The sequence below is a fragment of the Pieris brassicae genome, chromosome 1 (assembly GCF_905147105.1).
Source record: "Pieris brassicae chromosome 1, ilPieBrab1.1, whole genome shotgun sequence".
In the NCBI taxonomy this organism is placed as follows: Eukaryota; Metazoa; Arthropoda; class Insecta; order Lepidoptera; family Pieridae; genus Pieris; species Pieris brassicae.
In genome coordinates this window covers 21,256,877-21,282,920 of record NC_059665.1, presented here as the reverse complement: position 1 = coordinate 21,282,920, position 26,044 = coordinate 21,256,877, and the positions used below count along the sequence as shown (strand labels likewise).

The window sequence follows — 26,044 nt, the reverse complement described above, 5'->3', positions numbered from 1 at the left end:
AAATATTTCGTCACATGTATTTAATTATAAAGTACGGAGCAACCAGAATTTTGCATCTCAATTTTTTTCTCCTCTGTATGTGGATCGCCGGGAAACGAACACATGTTCTGAGTGAATTTATTCAAGACTAGTTAGTTTCTTAGTACACCGATTTTATTTTATTATTGAGGCTTTACCGGCCTTTGTTGGAGCAATATGCCCTTTTTTAAAAAATTGCCTTATCCCCCGTGGACCTCCACCGGCAGTCGATTACACAGTTCACTAATTAGCAGAAAAAATGTCCAGTGTAAGCGGCCCGTAAAAGTCTTCCACCCATGAAGCTGATGAAATCTTGAGTTTCGGGTAGACTGTCAAAAAATGTGATCCAATTTGACGACAACATATAACAAAAGTGGCTATGAATATCTGATTTTCGTCGCAGAAAAGATAATATAAATATTCATTAATATTTTCGTTGGCTTCGTGGCCCCTGTTTTAGCAGTTAGCATAATTTAAGTGAGAGCGAAACTCATTTATGCTTTGAAAGGAACATCGAATCATTTTCGCTCTGGTTTATTTAATGTAAGCGTCCATTTGCCATACATATCGACATCACTTGGGTATGTGCCGACCTATGCGGAACTCGTTATTCTGAACCTCGGATACTCCAAAACGGCTGCGTTGAAATGGCCTTAGTATAATCGGAGACGATGTACTGCTAAGTTGGACTCCCGTTTGTCAAGTCCAGTAGGGTGTGTAATACTTAGAGCTTGGGTGTGAATCTGCCTCATTAGGTAACTAAAGTCTACATCCACGCTGTTATGCTGCTTAGCTAAGCTGACTTGACAACTAACCTCAACATAATATTTCAAAGCTTAAACTTAGCTTATTAATTTATAATTATAATATAGATATATGTAAAGAAATAATTATATTTCTTAGATTAGATTATTTAGTTTATTTATTATCTATTATGTGTGAACTGATGTTTCATATAATTTGTTTGTTAGTCTGTGGAAAAGAAGAGTTTTGACCTGTCATTTAATTTTTAATACGAAGATTTTTTTGTTGAAACATTTGGGATTATAAAAGAAAAAGGTTAAAAGTAATTGTTTTCGATTAAAATAAAGAACTCTAAATGTTGTTTCTTTAAATACATATTTCTAACACGTTTGTGTTACTATATATTTAAACACTATATTGAAAGACGTAAATATTGGTATGTACAGTTATAAAAATCTAAAGTCAACTTATGCGATTGGGTAAATAATTATACTTATATTGCATCAGTTACATGAAGTTAATACAATCGATAGCTGACGGCCGCATTATTCTAAAATAAATTGGGTAAACTATACTACAGTTGTATAATAATTAATCCACTATTACAGAAAATTACACTTACACTTACGACGGTAATTAGCTAGACAGTGGGGCCATAATTTCAATAGATCTTTCTGATTTCACAGACTACACAATTAATATAATAGTTTCTGAAGAGATTTAAATATATTTTGACTAATATAAACCTTTCACAAAGACTTGAATCCAGTATATATATAATTATTGCAATTAAAACATATATTTATATAAATCAACTTTGTACGTGTACATAAATACATGTCCAGCATAATATATGTTCATACAATAATAGTATATTTTTATATTTATCCTGGCTTATATCAGAGTCAGTTAAGCATACACGACAAAAATTTGTCCCTCCGATATTATCAAAAACCTTTTTAGGGCACACGTCGAACCTCCATGTCGCATTTATCAAAAAAATAGAAGATACTCGAAGAATTTATGAGGAAATTCAACGATAAACTTGTAAGAAAATTGCTGATGCGATGAAAAAATGCTTAAAGTCACAGTTGGATAATGCTTTTACTATATTTGATATTAAACAAGAGCAGTGTTGGCCTAACGGCTTTAGCGTGCGAGTCTCATCCCTGAGGTTGTAGGTTCGAACCCCAGCCGTACACCAATGGACTTTAAGAAAAACACTTTTTGAACGGATTAAAGCTATGTATTATTTTTACGTGGTCACGGTCAGCGTGCGTGGTCACCGTGAACACTGAAAAGCACGCGAAACGTCGAAAAAAATTAAAAATTAGAATTATGTAAATAACTATAAGTTTTTAATAATAATACATAGCTTTAATCCGTTCAAAAAGTGTTTTTCTTAATGTGTAAAACCTATTTTAACAAAAGACAATACCAATGGACTTTCTTTCTATGTGGGCATTTATCGTGTCTTGCGCACACTAAATATGACTGCTTGTGAGACGGATATATTAATTTGCATACTGGCTGAATTCACAAGAATTGCATTATTTATAATTAGCTTTAAAAAGGTTTAGGTTTTAAGGTTTTACTTGTTTTATTTTTGTGGTCATAGATCATACAATGATAAGTACATTTTTGCTCAGTATGAATATATCGAGTGTTTCATATTTCAATAGTGCCTTCAAGATTTCTTAATAATTCTCCTGTAAATTAGTGAAATTGCATTTATCATATTCTAACCTATGGCCACAGATTTATACTTATTGTTTTTAGTTTAATTTTTATATTAATAGTTTTCTATTGTATTAGTATTCAGTTACTGTAAAACAGGAAATAAGGAAAATAAATAAACATTCACTCGAAAGGAAGAGGAAGGAAAGAAAACATCGTGAAGAAAGCATCGGCTTGCTATACACCCAAAAATTTTACACAAACGAGGCTAATCATTTACGCACCTATTAGATCGACAAATGATTATAAAATAGATATCTGAGGCCCAGAACTTAAAAGACTATAGCGACACTGATTTATTTTTATTTATTTGTTTAACCAACTTATGTATTTCAATCTAACAACAACAGGTGACCTTTGGAAAAACTTTGATAGGGTAAGCAGGAAGTGCAAAAATACATAATTCATGTAGTTTTTTAGACTAAAACTAAAACAGGAACAAAACACTAAATTAAAAAAGGATGCATAAAAAGAAAAAAATCACATGATAGATCAGTCTCAGTACGAAAGTTAGAGATACCATGTTGACAGGTTATGTGTACACTACACGAGATTTATGTAATATTTTGCTCAAATTAAAAAAGATTTAAGCGAAATTAGTTTCAAGGCAATAAATGACGTTGATATGGCAACGTTACTTGCTCGAACTAACATATTCTGTGAATTTGATTCAATCTTTCGTTGAGCACGATTGCTAAAAAGCCCTCAAAACATTGAGTTATATTTATAACTAAACTAAATTTTATATAACGCCTAAATTATGAAAATCGTACCGATATATTTATATGGCTTTGTCCAATTTCACGACCCACATTACTCATGTCGGTGATATATCAGGTAATGATCGTAAAAATTCACTCAAGGATCCACTTGATACATCCTTCAAACATTGCAGGTTGACAGGAAGCAGGTGCGGACCCGGGGTCGATGTATTGCGACAGATGTGCACCGGTTTAACCCTAAGGCCCAGACAAACTGTTGCTATTGTTATTTTATTTATACAATCTTGTATTGGCCTATTTGAGTAACAGCCAATATTACATTAGACAGAAAAAATAACGTCATTTTTTTTTTAACTTATATATGTAATCTGTGTTATAACCTTATTCAAAATAAGAATACAATTACGTAGTGTTTCTTGGTTTGAAAAGCATGGCTCAGTCTGTGGACAGATTTAATGCAGATGCTATTTGGATTAAAAATAATTTAAATAAAAACTTTTTCATCAATTGAAAATGGAAGTTCTACAATTCCATTCTATACTTTTTGGTTTGAAGTCGGTTGTTTATATAAAAACAGTATATCAAATTGTTAGTACGCAAATTGAACTGTGTGACTTGGAATAAAAGATTATTATTGCTCGAACAAAATAGTGTTACAATACACATTGCTATACATCAGACAGGTCAAAAGTTAATTACACGAATGTATGGCCGCCGCGAACGCGGAATTTCTACTATCTATTACATATTAATCGGCTTCATTCAAATATTTTTGTTAGTATAACGACCGATGTGGCCTACAAGTTACAAATTTAATAGGACTTTGTATCCAACTAGGAATGGAAGACATCAAAGACACATTACGAAATCACTAGGCTCTCCAGTTCTGTTGTAGCTTTTCTTTAAAATAGTGGCTTGAGCCTACCCTGCCATATTATGTCCAATATAAACCAAACGAGAAATTTGGTACTAGAACGTTAAAATTTAAAAAATATGCGAATATTTCACAGGTTTAAATCACAGTTACGAGGTGCACGGCAATAATAACGCCCAACGTGTCATTATTGTAATATCATTAAATCTTAAATGCCATTTCGCGAGGTGCTCTCAAAATCCCTTGCAATGTTTAAAATAAAAATTTAAGATAAAAAATGTCCTGTAATCTTCCTTAAATTATATCTATAATGTTTGCCAAGCAATTATGGGGCGAATGACGCTTAGTAGCCATTTTGGGAAAACATTTTTAAAATGAAGTATGAATTGAAAAATTTCATAAATTCACGTCGACGCTTTGTCTAACACAGATTGTAAATTAAAGAAACTAAAATGTATATATCGAAGTTCATTGTCATAATTTGTTTTAGAATACAAAATATTGAGACGGAATCAGTATGAATCTGTGGACAAAGTAAACTGGCAATGCGCTTTTTGCTACACTTTCTGCGACAGTTGGTGGTTAAATTAAATTTATCAAATTCTTTTTATAGACTGTCTGTTATAATTTAAAACCTCGTAGCTTGAATTTCTGAATTAAATCTTTGGAGTTAATATTGATATTTATTTGCGACCCTTAATGAATTCTGTTTAATTTTTATTTTATTTAGTATACCTAGGACTACTGTCATGAGTTATTAAAGTACTTTGAAATCGTTTTTAAGGTCCTTAAATTTATATTATATAGAATTTGGTATCAATCAATTCCAGAACTAAAAGACAAAACATTCGAGCTTAAAGTAAAAATCTACTACGTACGCTGAGTATTTTAAAACATTAATCTTAAATCTACTTGTTTTTATTTAAAAATTCCACAGCACTTCAACACAGCTCACACATCTGTAACACTAAATACTTTACAAACAAGCCGACATAAGGTCCATTATGGTATATATTTATAGACGATAGAAGTAACGCTTGGCCGTGTGTCATAGATGAGTTTCCCGCGTCCACGGTGGAAATAAAAAAGTTGCTCGCCCAATCTGGTTATAGAAATAAATCAATTTGAATGATTACGGGTCGATCCTTGCCCTTTTCTAAGTCCTTGTAGGGATTACCGCGCTGACCGTTGGGTAATTGGCGTAATAGTTAAGTGATTTATTACCGGTTTTGCCCTCTCAGTAATAAGTTTTGCTGACGACGATAAACTAAAGGCCGATTTTAAGATACTGACTCTTCGAATTCTAATAGCATCATCGCTGTTGCGCTTACAATAATAATTAGATTTATATTAGATTAGATAGATTATTTATATTTAGATATTTAATATACATTTATTTCTTGCTATCCAAAAATCCTAACAGAAGAAGTCCTTAGGTAGTTGGATAATAGTAATAGAAAAATGCTCAAAAAATATAATAGATGTAGATTTTTTTATGTCCTAGGATTTTATGAGAAAAAAGGATTTCGTACAGCTGTTAGGTGTGCGCACTGCTGGCCTGAATCCGCGATATCGATCTTGGCGCTTCTCGCTACTGCCAAATGGAGCATTTTCTATGTAATGTATGTTTGCAGATTAATATACCGAAAGCATAGACCAAGTTTGATATATTTTCAAGTAAGTATAATTAGAATTCCATAGCAAACCATGAAAATAGCGTTTACAGGATAAACTGAAACTACACTATTCTATACCTTTCTTATTTTCAAGTTCCTACTCAGATTTATTCATTTAGTTCAATAATTATAAAACAACGATAATAACACGTGTGCCTAATAAGTAAGACTCGCGTAAGACCGTTTTTATCTTTCAAAATCAGGATTATTAAATATATTTATATATATATTTAAAAAATATAATCTACGAGTCAGGGATTCACAGAAATCAAAGACTACCTGTTGATATAGAAACCGGACATAAACTAAATTTATCTGTAACTCTGGCACAATGTATATGGCATTCAAAATAGCGTATTGTTGTCCAACTATTAAGCTATAAAAAAATCCGTCTACAAAAACCAACCAAGGAGTTCAGGCACCACTCATTCGACCTTTTCGCGAAAAAAAGAGTAAACACTACTTATCCAGAGCTGATTTAAGAAAAGAATTGTATTTAACAATATACCTACCTACGTGATACCTAATCCGATATAATTTGCTTATCGTTAAGCAGAAAATAAAAGTAAAATCTAAACTTGGAAGTGTATTTTTTTATATTTAATGCATAGTTGAACCATTAAAATAAAATTTTAACCACTCTATATTTGCTCTATATCCATTAAAATCATCATGTAACGGTTATATTGCAACATTTATCTTCATAATGGTTCGCTACCACACAATAAATCATTGGTTAAAGGAAACTATTATTGCGCTGTAATTTACATCCGAATTTTGGGCCAAGTTTTGATTTGTAATAACTATTGTAGTGTTTTATTTTAAAGACACTTCCCGCTTGAACCGTTTCAAAGGCGATCTAACTCTGGATTTCTCGTCGCGACGTCGTTTTTTCGTTGGCACCACACACTTCAAGGAACTCCCAACAACAATTCTCTCCATTACTCTGTACTGTTTATCGCTGAATGGTCTTAAAACTGCAAAATTGACGCCCATCGATTTGCCTTTAATCAAATCATCTTTCAAAACTTGGTTTTCGTGTAGACGATTTTTGATGTACATGAGTAAATTGTCAATTTCAAAGTTGCTCAACTTCAGAATTGCAGTGATGGCCAATTTGTCGTAATCTTCAGAATCCCGTAGTTCCACTTCTAATTTGATATCGCTCTCGCTGGTCGGGTAGATTATTTCCTGGATCTGAAATCTATTGGGGCCGGCTCCGACCATTAAAGCACATTTAAAGTTCGCTTGCTTCCCGACGACCTCATTGAGCCAGTCCGAGTTCCGTTCGAGCGCTGAGAGAAGGAAACTCATAAAGTCTCCGAGTTCTTTTTGCTTTTTGTACGTCACGATGGCTGCTAGAGCCACCTCGGGCATCGCCTCGATAACCCTCGTACTGCCATTCCGTTCATGTCCGGATTTCACGGACGTTTTTTTTGCGAACATTTTGCAGGAACGCTCGAACAAAGTTAAAACATTTCTAATTACTTTCGGTACGCGTGTGTTTTGCTGGCGAAGAATTTTGGCGAAAAAAACTGTTTTGATGGGAATAAAGTTGACGTTGTCAAAGGGTGTAATGGTATTTTTTATGACGTTATGTTTAATGTAGGTTGTATATTTTACTAATAAGTGTTTTGTAATGGGTCAGACGAATGGCCCCTAAGAACAATTAAATTATATAGACCCTCAAAGTCTATATAACTCAGTGTTTAACAAATTATGTCATTTAAAACATTCAATAATTATGTAGAGTTATCAGGATAGCATGCGTGTTCAAATTACTTACTCGTGGTAATGGCCTACTCTAGATTTTCTTGTTTTCCTAAACAATAGAGGTTACGATGTTTAATAAAAAACACAAACATTAACATACAATAAAATTGTAATAACAATAAAATAACTAAAATATTTTTATATAATTTATTTATCTTTTTAATATCCAAAAACAAAATAATAACCATAGAATTATTTTATAATAACAAATCCTTTTTATAGATAAAATATTTTTAAACCAATTATTTGCTGCTTGAAGGCTTACACGACAATCCCATTATGTAAACAACTTCTAAACTTGTTCAACGATGACCTAATCATAATTCTGATATTGCATTGACCTTGAATAATTTAGAATCTAGCTAGAATTCAGTATATTCAGAACCGGGTGAAGTCTGTATGGTAAACGGTATTGGTGGCCCAATGTTAGTAAGTTGGTCCGTATACTTGGGGTAAAGTTGTTCTGGTGATACCTCTTGTGTCGAAGATCTGTTCCATCAGAGTATGAAAGTCATAAATAATAAAGCGTATAATGCAATATAAAAGTGTTTGTTTATGTATAAGTTCGCGTTTATTTACCGAGATAACAAGCCAAATTGTCCAAATGTGCCAAATTTCAGTCATATCCTTTCAGCCGTTTTGGCGCGATACAGTAACAAACGAAGTGTTTGTAAATATCGTATCTTTGTAACAAATATGGGGGTATATACGATAGTATAATATATATTTTATTATATGTAATTATAATTTTTATTATTCAAATTATTACAGTGCAGAATCCGCTTAAAAACAATCTTTTTTAACGTAACTTAATTAACATACGGTCACCCACGAGTTACTCACTGTTTTCCATCTTTATTCAATTTAAATAATTTCTAGAAAGTACGTTATTTTGATCAAAACCTAGAAGTAATGCAGCGTTAATATTAATAATTATTATCAGCAAACGATGGTGTAAATATTTTCTCAAGTTTACTGTTAGATTTTTACGAAACATTTCTATCAACATTACAAATATTTTATTTACTGAGAAAAATCCACGTCAACACAAAATTATATGGAACATATAAGCATACATTATTATTTAAAACAAAGCTATACACACCAAAATCCTCATCCATGAGATTAATTCCGTTACTGTTTCGCTTCGACAACAGCAATGTCACGTTGAACACGCACCCACACACGCGAAAGCCTTAGTAAACGTCATAACCAACGTTTACGTGCTTAATTAATACATTTCTCAAAGTTTTTCACAGTCACCAATAATATATATGATCCAGATGCACTTGTAGAATCACATATTAAAAGCACAAATCCCTATTTGGTCCCGAACTATATAAAAAACGTAAATTATTAGCAAACACAGCGTAATCACCACTCCTTTTCTCTCAGATTTCTATGATAGCGAACAGCTGCGTTCGTAAATGAACCATAACAAAGCACCTTACGCCATCTTGTGGTTTATATAGAAGGCTATGTCCTCGGTTGATTCTTAATAAATTTGTAGTTTAAAAGATTACCAAACATGATGTATAGGTGGCGCTATACCAAAAAATTAACATATCATTTTTAATAGGGTATGACATGCAAAATAGCAACCGTCGGACTTCAAATTTGTTCCTATGTAATATATACGACAATTTAAAATAATTAGATTTCAATACAAATTTACTTTGACGCAATTTTTGATGCGCGTCTATTTCTTAAAAACGCATTTAAAAATAACATTACAAAATGTATTATCTTTTAAAAAATTCTAAAGTAAAAAATAAAAATATATCTCCACCGTGACAGTGTATCACACTGCCGTGACCAGGATTCGAACCTGGGTTACTACGGCCACAACGTAGGGTCCTAACCACTAGACGATCACGGCTATTGGAGAATACTTATTACGGTCAGAACTAGTGGTTATAAATTATTTAACTCCATATTTAAAAAGATTTAGAATAAAGTTAATTATATATAGAAGAAATAAAACTATAAATAAAAATGCAAACAAACTGTATAATTCATTTCGTAGCAATAATTATTAACATTGTTTTGGATGTACCGAACATGACTCGAAATCTGTAGATATAGCCTGTTATATATGTAGGTACAAATTGGAAATGGTTTACTAGTAATATAATAATAGTTTGGAAAAAGCTACTACTATATAGATTTGTACGATTTTTTGAAATATTTTCTATTTTCCTAAAGTAAGGTTTTCTCCATACAACAATTAGCTTTAAACTTAAGGTAAGTATTACGGACCATCAGGAGGATTAAGGAATGTAGCGCTGAAATCAAATAATTATAAAAAAAACGTTATGAAGTACACGCGTTAGAAGTTATACTTCTTTGGCGTAAAAAGATAAAAATGTTATAAAAAATTGATTGTACCTTTTCAGAAAAAACTACACTAACGATAAAAAAAACTAAAATGTCGACTATAGCTTACTACAGGTGGTCGGTTTTTTGTGTCGGTGTGCGCGCGCATCGTATAAATTTACTCTCATCATTTTTACTTACAGTATTTGAATCAGTATTATTTCACTTGTTGAAGTAAAACTTCTTTATCGACGTTGGAAAAAAAATACCGTAACATTTTTCGGTTACGCGCCATCTTTTTCTAGCCCCTACCACGGTTAATTCGAAGAGATTCGAAGCCATTAATAACAAAAATATATAATCACGATAACAAAGCTAGTAATAATTCTATTAAACTTAATGAAATTCTGTCATAATTTTAGTAGTAATATGGTAAAATGAAATAATTGTATTATTTGTATTCTTGTCTATGATAATAAAAGCCTTTTGTTAAACTTTATTTAACCAATTTCTGTAAAGTTGCATATAGTAGATTTAGAAGTATTGTTTTTAAATTAACCCTTAGACTTACCAAAAATCATTGCAATTTTAAAAAACATCGCGTCTATGCGAGTCTCAAGTATCGTGTTGGTCACGACCAAACCAGCAAGTATTGTTTTAACGACACCATACGTGAAGTATGATTTTACATAGCCAGCGTTTTTCTGAAAGACAAAGCAAGTTTAACCCTGGCATATTATGAATCCTACAGAATAGAAGAAGTCTGAGTACCCGCTTGCTTGAATTGGACTTCGATGCCGGTCCCATTTGAATCTCATTAAAGGAAATAAATTGGACCAACAACCTAACGGGCATCAGTAGGCACAAAAAACCCAACCGAGAAAGTTTATTCCATTTTGGATTCGAATCCAGCGTAACAATTTGGTTTCCAATTGGAAGATGCAAAGACTGGCGTCGCAACGTAGAGTTTTTGGTTAGGTTACATAGGTACATATAATTTAAAGGCGAGTTTCGGGACACAATATACAACTTACTTTAACGATACCCACGAGCAATAAAGTGGAGAATGTGAACTCAAAGCCACTCAGAATTAAAGTGATAGCGACCGCAAGATTCACACCCATATAACCCACTTCTGCCAAACCTGTTCCTGGATGTTTGATGTGGTGATGTTCCCAATTGATATAGATAAGGTAGGTAGTGCATATTAGACCGATAATGCCGCTCACGATCTACATTCAAAATATATACATAGTTACATATATTAGTATTGAAAACAATGGGAGTATGCAAAATTCTAAGGTGAGATTCAGAAGGGACACTTACGATCTATGACTCCCGTTAGTATGTCAAAATGCAAAGTATGTCTCTGACGTACGGGAGTCAGGGGTACTATAAAATTTAATTCATTTTGTTCGCTATATTTGTATTTTCCAATGTTCTTCTTTTTTAATACTCATATAAAAACTATCATAATGTCAAAGTCAAAAATGATTTGTACATATAGGTAAAACAATGTACACTTATGTCATTAAAAAAAATATATACATTAAATGCTTCTAATTTTACATTTACTGCCAGTTCTCAAATCGAGGGCATAGAACGGAAGAGAACGTCAAGTTTTTTTGTATTATTCAACGTTTGTAAGGAGCTGCAACCATAACACCATGTTCCACATGACATCAGAAGGAGGCATGGTGAAATAGGAGCACGCACGCAACAATAACTAACTAACATGTGAAAGAACCATTTCAAAATTTAACCATTTAAACGGCTTGTCTTTATCGTTCATAAAAAAACTTACCGTGGAAATAGTTGCCCATATAAGGGAACCTGTCTCCGCCTTAAATAAATTTAAAATAGTTGTTTGAATAGAAGATGTATCAAACATCTTCTATAACTGCAAAAAATAATAACATTACTTAGAGTACAAAAAGTTCCCTAATTCCAAAATCTGCGATACTGTAAAATAACATCTGTTTTTTTGTTTGTAAACTCCGCCAGTGTTTATTTATCTAGTCGAGTCTAGACCAAATGATGCCAGTTTAAGAGTTTTGAGACTTAATGTAAGTTACTTCTCTCGGCTTTACCTTATGAGTATTCATGAGAAACAATATTGCGCAGTTAAGTTGTTCAATTGATCAGTACAAACATAAGACGCAGAACAGTATATCGATTCGATCACTGTTGCCAAAATTCAAAATGTTTACACAGAATAAAAGTGTTCATGTAGTCTATATTGAAAGAGTTGCGTTAAACATAATTTAACGCCATCTATGGCCCCTTTTATACTATTTAATGAAAAACATCTGAACTCTGAATAGTCTTGCGTTCAAGTGCTATAAAGTTAACACCTAAGTTTCGATATCTCTATAATATAATGTAAGGATCGCCATCAGATAATAGTTAGATTAATCTTAATTAGAAAATTGCGTGGGAAATGAATAAAATACATGTCAATTAACAATGTCTGGTTTTAATCGTGTTTAACAAGGAATTCATTTATTTTTTAAATATAAGAATAAAAAATCAATTACTTTCAAGGATTAATTAATCCTCAAATATTGTTACAATTTGTATATATAATTTATCAAATAAAAAATTCTTAATATTATTAATTATATAATTGAAGTGAAAGTTCTTAGGAAAAAAAAATATCGTCACTTTTTCCGTTACGCGCAATTTTTTTCTTGTCCCTACTCCCTACCAAGTACTACGGTTGATTCGAAGAGATTCGTAGTAATAAGTAGATTACAATAAATACAATTCTGTAAAAACTCAATCTGATGGTTGAAAGATTATTTATTTAATAAATCGTATACACTGTGCAATCAGCGGTAGGTTTGTGGAGTTTCCACAAACAACAAATCTTGCAACTAATCAATAAACTGGATCCGAAATCGCAGGACGCAGAATCAAGTTGTCAAACTGTGTTGTGCAGTATGAACTAAAATTATTTAATACCAACTACAAATTGCTTGATCGATCGCAGGTTGAATCCGATGTTTTATTGAAAGTTTTGAAATGGAATGGTCTCGCGAGAAAACCTTGAAATTTGTCGGATTACTTCAAGTAAATTCAGCCCTTTGGAATCCTAGCAATTGTGAAATTAGGCGCGACAAACAAAAACGCAAACAAGAGCTTCGGTCGATTGCAAATGTATTTAGAATATCGGTTTTCGTAAAAACAAACAAAGAAAATAAAACATTTGAGCACTCAAAGAATTAGCCTGTTCTCAAGATCCAAATGATAGATACGTTACAAATTGGTATGCCTATGATAACTTACACTTTTTAAAGGACTCAAATAAGCCATACATACTTGTTCATTCGGTAAGTTATACAATTGGCCTAAATCATAATTAAGTTAAGACCGTAATAGTTTGTATTATTAATAGTTTACTTAAGATATATGCTATTGCCCAATGTAGAAATGTGACATTTGAAAGACAACTTTATCTCCTGTCTATCTATCTATCTCTATACTTTTCAGGATATTTATACATTTAACAATACATCAACTGATAATGCAATATCACCTGATGAGACTAAAATAATACCTTATCAGCACCACCTAAAATGGAGAGAACTGATTATATTTAGGGATTCTGACTTAGTTTACTCATCAACAGCAAAGAGAGATGAATTTTCAGTATTTGGTGAATACATTGCAAATAAACTGCATTCACTAAAATGTGAAAGAGGCCTATAACTTACAAAAAGAGAATACAAGATGTAATATTTCACTTTAAAATGAATATGCTAAGTGTACTTAGTCTGAAACCTACCAATGTCTTCACAACAGCCATTTCTCAAGCTGAGCCAGTGCGGAATGAAATGTTATTGTATTCTGTACCTGTTATAAACAATAATGAAACATTACCAACATCTCAGGCACCTCCAACATCGGCAATTAATGAGATTATTGTTAATGGAACCTGCCACTATTCAAAATACAAAGTTGTTGAACAATGTCAATCCCAGACAGTTCCCAATGTGGAAGTGGATAAACCTGAAAAATATGATATGAGACTCAAAGTAAAACTCAAAAGTTATTGTCTTCTTATGGAGATATAATCTGAAGTTATTTGTGAACTTGTCTTAAATTTCTAAGGTACACAAATAACTTGTATTAATTTAGAAAAGAAATGGAATTCATGACTTCATAAATTTTGTAAATTAATTCTAAATGTAAATAGATACTTGTATATAAGATCCAGTATTATAGAGGCAGGTGTTATAAACTTACACCCATATTCATAAAAATCAGTGTAATTGCTCTATCACAAAACTATTATTTTCTCTCTTTTTGTCACATTGTGTTAATGTTGTGATATAGGTGAGGGTCATAAGAGACAGGTGAGCACTTTAGTTAAAACTGTACTATTACCCTGATTTAGTTGTTAATAATTGTGTTAAAAAAGTGAGTAATTATATTATATCTCTTTCTAATACTTGGGTGTGATTGTGGTATTTATTTGACAAGATCCGGCACTACAATTGATGGAGTTTTTACTAGGTTGCTAAATTTTGTGGAATGTAAACAATATATTTTATATTTCAGTTACCATAAGCCATTAATAACAAAAATATATAATAACGATAACAATGATAGTAATAATTTTTTTTTTTTTTTTTTTTTTTTTTTTTTTTTTTAAAATAGGGGGCAAACGAAAAAAAAACAAACTATTACAATTAATGAAATTCTGTAATAATCTTGGTAGTAATAAGGTAAAATGAAATAATTGTATTCTTTGTATTAATGTCGATAATAATAAAAGCCTTTTAAAACAGCTGGAACAACAAAATTATTTATCGGCAATGTAAGAACAGCGTACAAGTTAATAAAAGAAGCGTTTCACTCCCCAGATGGCGCAAATTCTTACAGGGCGTTTGCATATTACCTGCATAGGTTTAAAATTAGGACAAGCCGAACATGTGCCTGCAGTAATGAAGAGCAAACAGTGGAACATGTGCTTTAACACTGCCCTATATTCGCATCGTCCAGGCACGACCTGGAGCAACAAATGCAGATGACTGTAGACCGTGGCGGCCTACAGGACATGTTAATAAAGCACAGACCGTGCCTGGAACGGTTCTGCGAAAAAAATATTAAATATTTAAAGGAGGCAAACAAAACCGAAAGAGCGGGTCTCGCGAGGAATTGCGCCCCGGCTCGCCCATGAATATTGTAAATAAAAATATTACCGATGCAGCCGGGGCGTATTTCGCGACGCCTGCCATTCGCGAACTAGTAGAATTAATTAAATGTATATTGTGGAATAAAAAGTCCCTGGACAATATGGCAGGGGAGTAGAGGGTTATAAATTAATAATAAAAAAAAGGTAAAATTAAATAATTGTATTATTTGTATTCATGTCTATGATAATAAAAGTTTGTTTAAACTTTATTTAACCTATTTCTGTAAAGTTGCATTCATTTTTCGAAAAATAAGGTCATAAATAAGTTCACTTCTTGCATGTCTACACTAGTACATACACACGTTTATTGTATTGTTATTATTGTAATTACTATGCACTAGGCAAAATATATTATAAGACCGGCGTAAGCGAAATAGACGATGCAAGAGCTGTCGCAACATTTAAGCGGCACGCATGGACAAGAACCGATGGACTCGCAGGCTCCTTGACTGGGAACTTCGGCAGAACAAAAGATTGCGCGACCGGCCACTGACTAGGTCGACTGACGACGACACAGAGAACGTTAGCTCACAGTGGATAGAATGGCCAGCGTAGGGCGTACTGGTAGAAACTGGAGGAGGCCTATGTTTCTGGACATAAGCCTCCTCCAGAGGATGAATTGTGGAGTGGATGGACCAAATAAAGAGGCTGATGATGAGGGCGTTATATTCAATCATCTCTTGCTTAGTTGGTCTGACATGATATAAAATGTGTTCAACTTAGAGGTCTTCAATATGACCCTATGACAAAAATACATTTTGTAACATAAGAGTTTAACTGCACGTCTAGTAAAAAAAATATCTATAGAGTAGATGTGGAGCTTATGCATTACTTTGTATTGTATATTAACCACAAGTTGTCAAAAAGATGTCTCGTAGCAGATGAATGTTTTTTGAACCAATACAATTTACCTGTAATTTGAATTACTTAAAAATTTGAGATCAGTGCCAGGTTGCAATTGGAATTCTTGTAAAACTCCATGCCAAATGTTATGTAATACCACAAAATCATTTACAATACATGCAGGCACTAGGTCTATAATGTAAGATTCTGATAGCTATGTACAAGAAAACATCTAAAGCTTGCTTTCAGAAGCTTAATTGTTTATAATACCACATTATGAGATTTTAGATAGTATATTGTTGTAGAAGGCTTCAGGTGTATTTGGTAGAGAATCCACAACTGGTGTCAAAATCCTTTTTGTAGGTAGATAATACTAGCACAAAATCATTTATAAATATGGATTCTTTATGAGATTCTGGAAAAAATAATAATAATTACACAAAGTCTTACTTGTAAATAACATTAACTTTCTCTACAAAACATTTCAGTCTATAGTTTGACTAAATTGAATTATCTATGGCACATCCATATCTTACGTGCATAGCTACACTCATATTTTGCATTTCTACATCACATAATTATGTGAAATATGTATGTACTTTTTAGAAACTTCTAATAATTTATTCATTTTTATGAACCCAAGATTGTTTATAGTTTAGTCATACTCACAATTTGAACATTGAGTGTTATTGTTTAGTACAATCTCTTGATTTATTTTGCATACCAAAAATCTGGAATAATACAAATATTTCATAATTTGAGAACCTAAAGAATTAATAACATTGTAGAAATTAAAATGCATACCATACAACAATCATCCTACATTAGTCTATATTTGTAGGAAATGTTATGTATTTCTGTTACAAAAATGGTAAATTAAGACACTCTATGACTTGTTTCACCACACTTGATACAGTTTGCTGTGAACTGGATTTTCCAGCAATGCCTCCATGCAGTATTTGATAGACCCAAAAAAGCAAAACCTAGATTTTTTTTTATTATTGCAACGATTAAAAATAATCTAAGCCAAAAATTTAAAAAGTGGGTACTTACTTTAGCTTCAACTGAAATAGCTGTAGTTTGTGTTGGTTTAGACATAAAGAGTCTTAGTTCATTGCAACAAGATCCTTTAAAAGCATTTATATTTTTACAAACTGATAGATTTCCATTTCAAATGAGTTGACCATACTCTTTATTGCATATAGTGTATGCTTTGCTACTTGTTTCTTTTGTTTGATTGCCGCTTTCGCTTCAAGATAATCCATTCCATTTTATCACACATCTTAAACAAGCAAAAGATAATTAGATTATTAGGTATAGATCAACAAAACAAAACACATTTTGCATGCCAAAAAAACTTTTTTGTATATTTAATGCTTACGTTTGTAGTTTTATTATTGCTACAATACTTTACGTCTCATGAAAGTAATTAAATTGTATATATAATTCTCGATACTTCTATGTTTTATCTTTCTCGGCTTTAATTTTAATGAAACATTATTTTAAAATGTATTTATTTCACAGGCTGTAGATAAATGTCTACATTGAAAATTCTAATATAACAGCTCACAGAACCCATCGAGTACAGATTAAACCATATGGATACAGGGTTTAGTGCCTTTTTACATATATCTTAAATTAATTTATATAAAATATCTACGATTGCCAACATATAATATCTTTCCTCAACACGTCTCCTCTTTCATAAAAACCAAAAAACTTACGATTCGATTCTCAATATTTAACTCTTTTAATTCTTTAATATGTTTAAAGTAAACTTTTCCCTGCTTTACAGAAATAGTAAATTAATAAAGTTGTATTCCTTTCCCTTATGTGATATTTGTTATTTTATATGCTTCAGTCAAGAGAATCTCTTGACGATAAAGTGGTGATAAAGAGAATCGCTGTTATTACATTACACAAAGTAGGTATGGAGCCAAATACAATTGTTAAAACTCTCAAACTTTAATACGCTTGTATTAAAGTTTAATAGTATTGGTAAAATGTTTGTGTACCGGGATATAAATAGGTACAACGAGACCTCCTCTGCTTGTGACAGAAAACGATATGGCGGTCCACGTAGTATTCGTACGAAAAAGGTGGTCAGATCAGTAAGGGAAAGAATTCGAAGAAATCCTGTCCGAACGCAAAAGATTTTATCTCAGAAAATGAAGATGACACCTAGAACCATGGTGAACCTAGAAATATGACTGTATTTATGCTCAAAGTTCTAAGTAAGCTTTACCATTAGTCACCAGAGTCCACGTGGGTACTATCCGACTTCAGTGATGGTTTGGTGGGCTATGAAATTACCATTCTTGAGAAGGTAGTTAAGCCCCTTACCAACACCATGTTCAATAACTAAGAATGGTCCTTCCAGCAAGACTCGACGCCGGCTCATAAAGCTCGGTCTACTCAGTCTTGGTTGGAAACGAACGTGTCGGACTTCATCAGACAGCTGAAGACTGGCCGTCGCCTAGTCCCGATCTTAATCCGCTGGATTATGAATTATGGTCAGTTTTAGAGAGTACGGCTTGCTCTTAACGCCATGATATTTTGGAGTCCCTAACACAATCCGTACGATTGGCATTGAAGATTTTTTCCATGGAAAGAGTGCATGCTTCTATTGATATTTGGCCTCAACCATTAAAGGACTGTGTTGTAGCCAATGGAGACCACTTCGAATAAGCTTTATATATTTAAAATTGTTTTATATTTATATTTTAAACTAAATGTTATTTGCAATGATTTTTTTTTTGTTTCAGTAGTAAATATTTATGGCTAGGCTAAGTACATATATGTAAATAATTTAAAAAATAAAGCTTTTATTGTTTAGTTAGGGAATAAGGAAAACAACACTACTGTAATAATATATGGAGTAACTTTATTCAATTACATTGGTTGATCATAATAGTAACCTAATATGATCAATTAAATGAATTCAGTGAGCTAGTTCTAATAAATCAATTATATTTATAATATCAGTTTTAACGGTTTGTTCGTTAAAAATAACTATAGGCGGTAAATTAAAAAGCTTTTTCTTGAATTTCCTTATAGGTAGAGGTGCCCAAATGTCTCATGACGTTAGAAAACCCGTTCATCATGGTCTTTTAAAAATTATTAAAAATCTCCATATGTGTATCGCAGGTAAGCTGAACAAGAATTGCTGTAATGTTTCTTTCAAATTAGTTTACTTTTATTATCCCCACGTTGTTACAGCTGATAGAACGAAAAAAATCATTTCAAATTAAGATTTGTATTAGTAACGTTGAACTAGGAGTTATATAATTGATAACCTAACCTAACCATAACCTGTATAAATATTGCATGTTTTTTTTTTAAATATATTTCAAGACCTAAAGATGGACCTTAACTGGACTGGAACTGAAGCTGGGAAAATCTGTGTTATTTAGTATATGTTTATGCAGTAAAACGCACGTACACATAATTCGCACTCCAAACTTAATACAAACTAATACAATTTATATGGCAAATAGTTGATGACATGACATTACATATGCACGCATACAAAAACATTGTTAACATTACAATAATTCTAGATGTCTTAGAATAATAACCAAAGCTTTTTTTAAATTAAAAAATCTTACTCACGAGTCTTAGCAATTACAAATGTTTTTTTTTTATAGAACAGAGGGCAAACGGGCAGGAGGCTCACCTGATGTTGTGATACCGCCGCCCATAGACACTCAATGCCAGAGGGCTCGCGAGTGCCTTGCCGGTCTGGTATTAATGATGTTGACCCATAGCCTTACGAGCATAATTTTAAAAGCTTCCATTACCACCCTATTTATACTAAGTTGAAAAAATAATTGAAAATATAAAAAGGTGAAAAAAATATGAAATCGGCCTTAAACAAGGGGCTTGTGCATAAATTGTTGGATAATTGAGCCCTCGTTGAACTTCAAGTAAGTGTTGCGAACCATCTGCAGTACCAAATAGTGGAACACTGAAAGTAAAATTTAAAATTATATATATATATATGCTTTCATAGTTTAATGGTAGCCATATGGTTAAGGGTGGATAAGCTCGAAGCTGAGTATTTAGGCCGCGATTTAAAGAGTTTTCTGGAGAAGAAAAACGGCAACGAAATTTTCGTACTTAAGATATTTCATTATGCTAAATTATGAATAATATTAACTAAAATTATCATTTGTAACATACTTTAAAATATATATCCTTTGTATAAATGTAGTTAGTTGTTTGCGCTAAATACTCACCATACACCGACAAATTTACAAAAAACGCTGCATAATAATCCATTTCCGTTAAGACACCAATAAGGCCAAGGGAAGTAATAATAATTTTCACCAAACCATAAAAGTAGTATGCCTTCACATATCCCACGTGTTTCTGTAAGAAAAAAAAACATATTTATTATTTAACCTACAAAAAGCAAATTTCGTGATACTTGGGAAGCAGATAAATAATCCACCCCAATATAATAAAACAAATTGTTTGAAAGTCTCAAGTACCTAAAAATTTTCATAATATTAGGTCATACAAAATTAACGTTTTGTATGGGAGGAACAGAAAGTTTTTTTTTTTTTCAATATATATTTTATTGATAATGAATGTAATGATCTCTTTACAAAAAAAACATTCAGACGGGAATCAATATAATCTTTGAAGGCGGTTTCGACTCTCACTACAGAGTTCAATTTTTTACTTTGGAAGAAGTTATCCAAATTTTTAAAATAACGGTCATGTTTTGGTGCAGGGTCCGGTATGGTAGATGTCTTAGACATTCTAATTAAAGCTCATCTAATTTGGTAGGCGTCTGTTGTGCAGTCTGTGGTCTAGCGTTGTCGTGAAGCAGCCTAGAACAATTGCTAGCTTTTCCACAGTGGTTTGCAGTTACTGACAATAGACATCTGCTGTAATCGTCTGGCTAGATTTAAGAAAGATATAATGAACGACTCCGGCACTAATCCACAAAACACTCACAAGTAACTTTTTCGGAGTCAATTTTCGCTTGGGGCACGATTTGGCTGGATCGTCTCTTTATCGTTTATCACTAGCACCGCAGTCTGCAGATAACTCAGACGTAGTCTGTGATGGATCCGTTTCCATGATCAATTCTTCGTTATTAACGTTGGTCTCCGGCCACCCATAGGGCTTGTTCTGCAGGACGAAATTTCCAGAACGAAAAAGTTGGAAACTAAAACTCACTGTCTTTTCGTTTGAGACACCGTCGTTATACACATCGTAAATTCTTCGAGCCGTTTCTGCAGCACTGTTGCCACGGTGGAACTCGTACTCGTAAATAACGTGATAATTCGTGTTTTATCTTTTATAAAGAAAAACGCGAAAATGAAATTAATTATTTAATTATTTGAGGTCAGTGGCTGGTACGACAAAACGCCTATTTCATATGTAAGCCAATTTATAATATAATAAAGCTATTTCCATGGTTACAGCAGCACGAGTTTTCTTCCTCGAAACAGTATTTTATTACAGCCGGATAATTTTTTTTTTGTTAACAAATGCTTAAGACGGCAAAGATCTAACCAAAAATTAAGGAAGGTCTATCTTTTTGCCTCCTTTAATAGACGTAATTTTCGTACAATTTGTTTTTAAATCTTAATTTTCATTATAAAATGAGACTTTTGAACGATATCTAAAGCATGTTTTAGTTTGTAATCTAGATTTAAAGGCATTACTTTCGTTTAGGTTTCGCCTTACAGTATTCGTGATTAGAGACCGAAAACAAAGTAAACCATAGACAATATCTAAATGTGTTTTGTACTTACTTTGATGACGCCCACAAGCAAGAACATCGAGAACATGAAGTCAATAGCACTAAATGTTAGCGCAACCATACATATAAGGTTGTACAGACCATTTACTACCACGGCATAACCATTCATTTGTGCCTCGAAATCTACGTCCTTTATTACCATGACGTTTAAACAGATTAAGATACCAATGCATATCAGACACGCCAATCCTGTCAGGATCTGGAATAAAATATGTGAGAAAATAACTGTTAAAATTTATAAATTGAGAGAGATAGAGAATATGAGAAGCGGGACTTTGGCATTATTTAACAGTAGTAAAAATTTAGTTTTTTCTTTAAAATAGTAAGTTGTTTGTTTAATGTTTATTTTATTTTTATTTTTCGGTACAGAAACAGACAACAGATTAATGGAATACATAAAGTTACTACAAACTAAACAACATTTATAAATCTGATGTGCAATTACACCTGTACTCAGCATTTCAGTGGCATCTTCAGTCCTGGTTTAACTATTACAGACAGTACATATATTAAAGTTAATGAGAAATAATAGAAGTTATTCAGATTGCAAGTCTTTACCGCGAATAATATTTTTAAATTCATAAAAACTATTTTGAAAAATATCGACACAGAATATAATAATTCCGTTTTTTGTTTTTTTATCTATTAATGAACTTAATTGACTTATGTGTTCTGTTTCAAATATTTTGTTTATCAATGTAATCTGTTTTGACGTTGTATACTGTCTAAGTGTTTACTTTTATAATATGGATATGAGTAGCTGTAAGTTTACTTATAAATAATGAAATAAAAATAACATGAAGTATAATAGAACTTAAATATTCTTAAAAATAGAACAAATTGAAATTGCGGTCAGAAATTCGTAACTAAACTCGACTGGCGTGAACTGCTTCGAGAAAAGGGTAATACGGCCGTGCTCGACTTGGCGGGCGCAGTGCCGTGTCCCCAGATTAAATAAAAATTTATCTTTCGAAGGGAAATATCTTTAGGCGCATGAGGGTAAACAATTGACAGGAACATCACGAAGATGTGCACCGTTTTTTACTAAGGGAGAAAGTGAGTGTGAAAGGGAGATCGAGAAAAAATATACGCTTTTGGTTGATGTATTCGTTTAGTAGTTACATATTAGAATTTAGAATTTTAGATGGCAATTCTGTTGCAAACGTATTCTTCAGTAAACGTGGTTTTTATTTACTCGCGTGTGCGTTGCCGGCCTTGGTATGCTCTTTTCATGAAGGCCCTCAAGTCGAATTTGTTCGGAAATACTTCAGTGGACAGCTGGTTCCACATAGTGGTGGTACGCGGCAAAAACTGGCTTAAGAAACGCTCAGTTGTCTCATTGGGTTAACAATAGGTATTATTTGTACTGTTGTACTGGTTTTTTGGTATTGGAGATTGAACTAAAAAGCTATTTTCAATATAACGTGATGTTGTTTCTTTAGAAGGCTTTAAAGAAAATACAATAACTTACCACATTAATAATAGCCCAGATGAGTGAACCTGTCTCCACTTCGATACAATGTAAACATTTTCCCTTGTAACACATCGTGAAAACCTGAAGAAAATTATTTTATTACTGTATTATCATAGTAGGTATGTTTAAAGTATAATTTTACTATTTCAACACGCTTTTGCTCAAAATATCTAATCTAATGACAAAGCCAGACACCTTGTATATTGTTATACAGTTGGATTACGTAGTAGGTGTAGGTGATCAGCCTCTTGTGCCTGACACAAGTTGTCGACTTTGTAGGTCTAAGGAAAGCCGATTTCCTCATGATGTTGTCCTTTATTTTTAAAGTTCTTTCTTTCATTCAAAGTCCATTGGTGCATAGCCGAGGATAAAACTTACGACCTCAGGGACGAGAGTCACACGCTAAAGCCACTAGGCCAACACTGCTCCCATCATAAAAATAGATTCATATATTCTGTGATGTCGGTTAGTGTGAGTTGATATCGTAACGTTATTTGTCCCGATGGCTTTTTTATTATCTAAACGTCTTTTATTCGCTTGTGAATCTTCATCATTGTTAGCAACATGAAACGCAAGGGGTTTGATTGTAGGGAAACAATATTAATTGCATTGCCTATACTAATTAGGAAGTTATTATAATAAACACGAATGTGCTACACGGCTCCATAAAAACGGAACTTAAAAGCTTGTTACGTACTTGAAAAGTTCTCCATGAAACGACACTATGACACATGTATTTACGCATGCTGCCACTTAGAATTTGGTTAACCGTAAATACCATTCATTGTAAGCGTTCTTGGAATTCTTGATAAGTGACTTATAACAAGTAACAATAAATATAATTATGAAATACATATTCATTTTGGGCTAATGATTATCAGATCTCAGGATTACAGTAATTTTAACTGAGCTGAAATGTAATAATCTCCATGGTTGGAGCTAAAAATAGTACATCACAAAAGGCTATAAATTAAACAAGTACGGGAGTTTACGAAATATCTGTGTTAATTATTCAAATTATATTTTTTTATAATTAAAAATAATACAAAATTTTTGATTAAAATTAACTACCAAAAGACACCCTTGCCTCCGTCACCTATCAATATACATAAATATCCTCTTTCCTTAAGTAAATCATAGGTGATTTCAAATTCCAATTTTATGTCTTTTATAATGTCATGAAAGTGCATAAATGAGGTGCGAGAGAGGAATGTCCGTAGCAAGTGGAGGTCCGTGGTTACTTCCTACTCCATCGGGAAAAAGACGTGAATATATCAATAAAATTATAGTTTCCAAGATAAATAGTGTATTGATGTACAACATAGTACTATACCAACTGTTTATGAGCGACTAAATATATCAAAGCATTCCAAATTCAATATCATTTATTCAATTAGCTAACACAATGTACACTTATGTACGTCAAAAAAACAAACATTACACCATGTTCCACATGACATCTTAGGTAATTATTAATAATAAAATAAATTAAAAACGAAAGATTTCAGCAGGAGGTATTGTGAAATAGGAGCACGCACTTACATTCTCGTGGGAACAACACGCAAATACATAGTTGAATTAACTAACCTGAACGACGAAAACTTCGAGTTCGCATATATTTAACACATTTTTGATAGTTAATTGTTTTATACTGGCGCAGTTTTAGCGAGATAACGCTCCTAAAACATTCTTTGTAATTTGTTTCATTATCTACATTGCTGTCTCAAATATCCAAGAGCCTTACTAAGAATTCACAGCTAATATAAATATTAGATGCTTTAGTCAAATGACAAACTTATCAACGGAAGCCATTAAATGATATATGATTATATGATAAACAGTTCCATTTAAACACCCACAAATAATTTTACACTAGATTCAATTAAATAATAATATGTTTAAATCAACAAAGTTAACTGATTATTTCACTTAACAAACAAATTTGTTACATTATTTTAAGATAAATGTAGTATTGATCGGCTTTCAAATATTTCGGAAATATACTAAATATTTCTTCCCTTCATAATATTTTAAAGACCTTTTTATGATATTTGGACTGTTCCCTTATTATATTGAACCTGGTTTAAATGAAAAATGTGACTTGAAATGTGTGAATTATCATATATACATTGACGAATTTTAGCACAGCCTAAATAGAAATTCATACAAACAGGGTAATCTTCGTTTTAAACCATACAAAAGTATCCCGAGTATCTAGTAATTCTGAATTCAGCTTAAATTTAGAACATTGTTTATGTGAACATTGTGTATGAACATTTTTGGGTAGACAATCTAAATCACGATGTGTTTCTATGGTAAATAGTACCACTCACACTACACTCCATTTATATAACATTCGAGGAGTAGCAATAAAAAACAATTAAAGAGGACTTACAGAAAGATGCACTGAGCCAACAAACACAGATATAAATACCAAACACGGTTCACGTACGTTGTCGTGCGCGCACGCTGATTGCAGACGGCAAAATGAAATATGGATTGAAATGTGAATGTCAATATGAGAAGTATTGAAAGTTGAGGATCCAATGCTGCAAGCTTTTTAGAGTGAATTTCCAGATACTCGATTTATTAATATTAAATTTTATATATGATATAAATTTCTATTAATATCAGATATTTAACTTTATTATTATATCCTTTTCTTAATAATTATTTTAAGTTTTTGAATTTGTTGTATTCGTTGATATTGCAATGATTCCGTTTGTCTGCGTAACGGTTTAGTATTTATTTTGGCGTAAATGAAATCACCTTTCTATGCCTACCTTGGCTCTTCAAAACAATTGTTCTACGGGAATCAAACTAAGATACACATAGGTGTATATATATATGTGCGTTAACGACAAGACCAGATAGGCGGTGGAATATGG

General features: G+C 32.4%; 1 protein-coding gene, 3 long non-coding RNA genes and 1 other non-coding gene across 7 annotated transcripts; all 5 read right to left on the bottom strand.

Annotated features, from left to right (window-relative positions):
- Positions 1-6,344: 6,344 nt before the first annotated feature.
- Positions 6,345-7,334, bottom strand: LOC123709660. The gene has a single exon (XM_045661144.1). The coding sequence runs from the start codon at positions 7,215-7,217 to the stop codon at positions 6,588-6,590; it is 630 nt and encodes a 209-aa protein (XP_045517100.1). The 5' UTR covers positions 7,218-7,334; the 3' UTR covers positions 6,345-6,587.
- A 2,017-nt stretch (positions 7,335-9,351) lies between these two features.
- Positions 9,352-9,423, bottom strand: Trnah-gug. The gene has a single exon. It is a non-coding gene; the product is annotated as a tRNA-His (tRNA).
- Positions 9,424-9,534: 111 nt separating this feature from the next.
- On the bottom strand, positions 9,535-12,017 carry LOC123710860. 2 transcript variants are annotated; one of them, XR_006753874.1, is made up of 5 exons: positions 11,951-12,017; positions 11,665-11,760; positions 10,895-11,092; positions 10,432-10,564; positions 9,535-9,829 (listed from the first exon to the last, which is right to left on the bottom strand). It is a non-coding gene; the product is annotated as an uncharacterized LOC123710860 (long non-coding RNA). The 2 variants fall into 2 exon arrangements; XR_006753875.1 differs by lacking the exons at positions 11,665-11,760; positions 11,951-12,017 and adding an exon at positions 11,187-11,300.
- A 4,125-nt stretch (positions 12,018-16,142) lies between these two features.
- LOC123715546 lies at positions 16,143-17,451 on the bottom strand. Of its 2 annotated transcripts, XR_006754446.1 has the most exons (5): positions 17,285-17,451; positions 16,957-17,185; positions 16,708-16,886; positions 16,573-16,634; positions 16,143-16,318 (listed from the first exon to the last, which is right to left on the bottom strand). It is a non-coding gene; the product is annotated as an uncharacterized LOC123715546 (long non-coding RNA). The 2 variants fall into 2 exon arrangements; XR_006754445.1 differs by lacking the exon at positions 16,708-16,886.
- A 1,338-nt stretch (positions 17,452-18,789) lies between these two features.
- Positions 18,790-25,637, bottom strand: LOC123715060. Its single transcript, XR_006754395.1, has 5 exons — positions 25,552-25,637; positions 23,154-23,237; positions 21,675-21,881; positions 20,142-20,274; positions 18,790-19,870 (listed from the first exon to the last, which is right to left on the bottom strand). It is a non-coding gene; the product is annotated as an uncharacterized LOC123715060 (long non-coding RNA).
- Between the last annotated feature and the right edge of the window lie 407 nt (positions 25,638-26,044).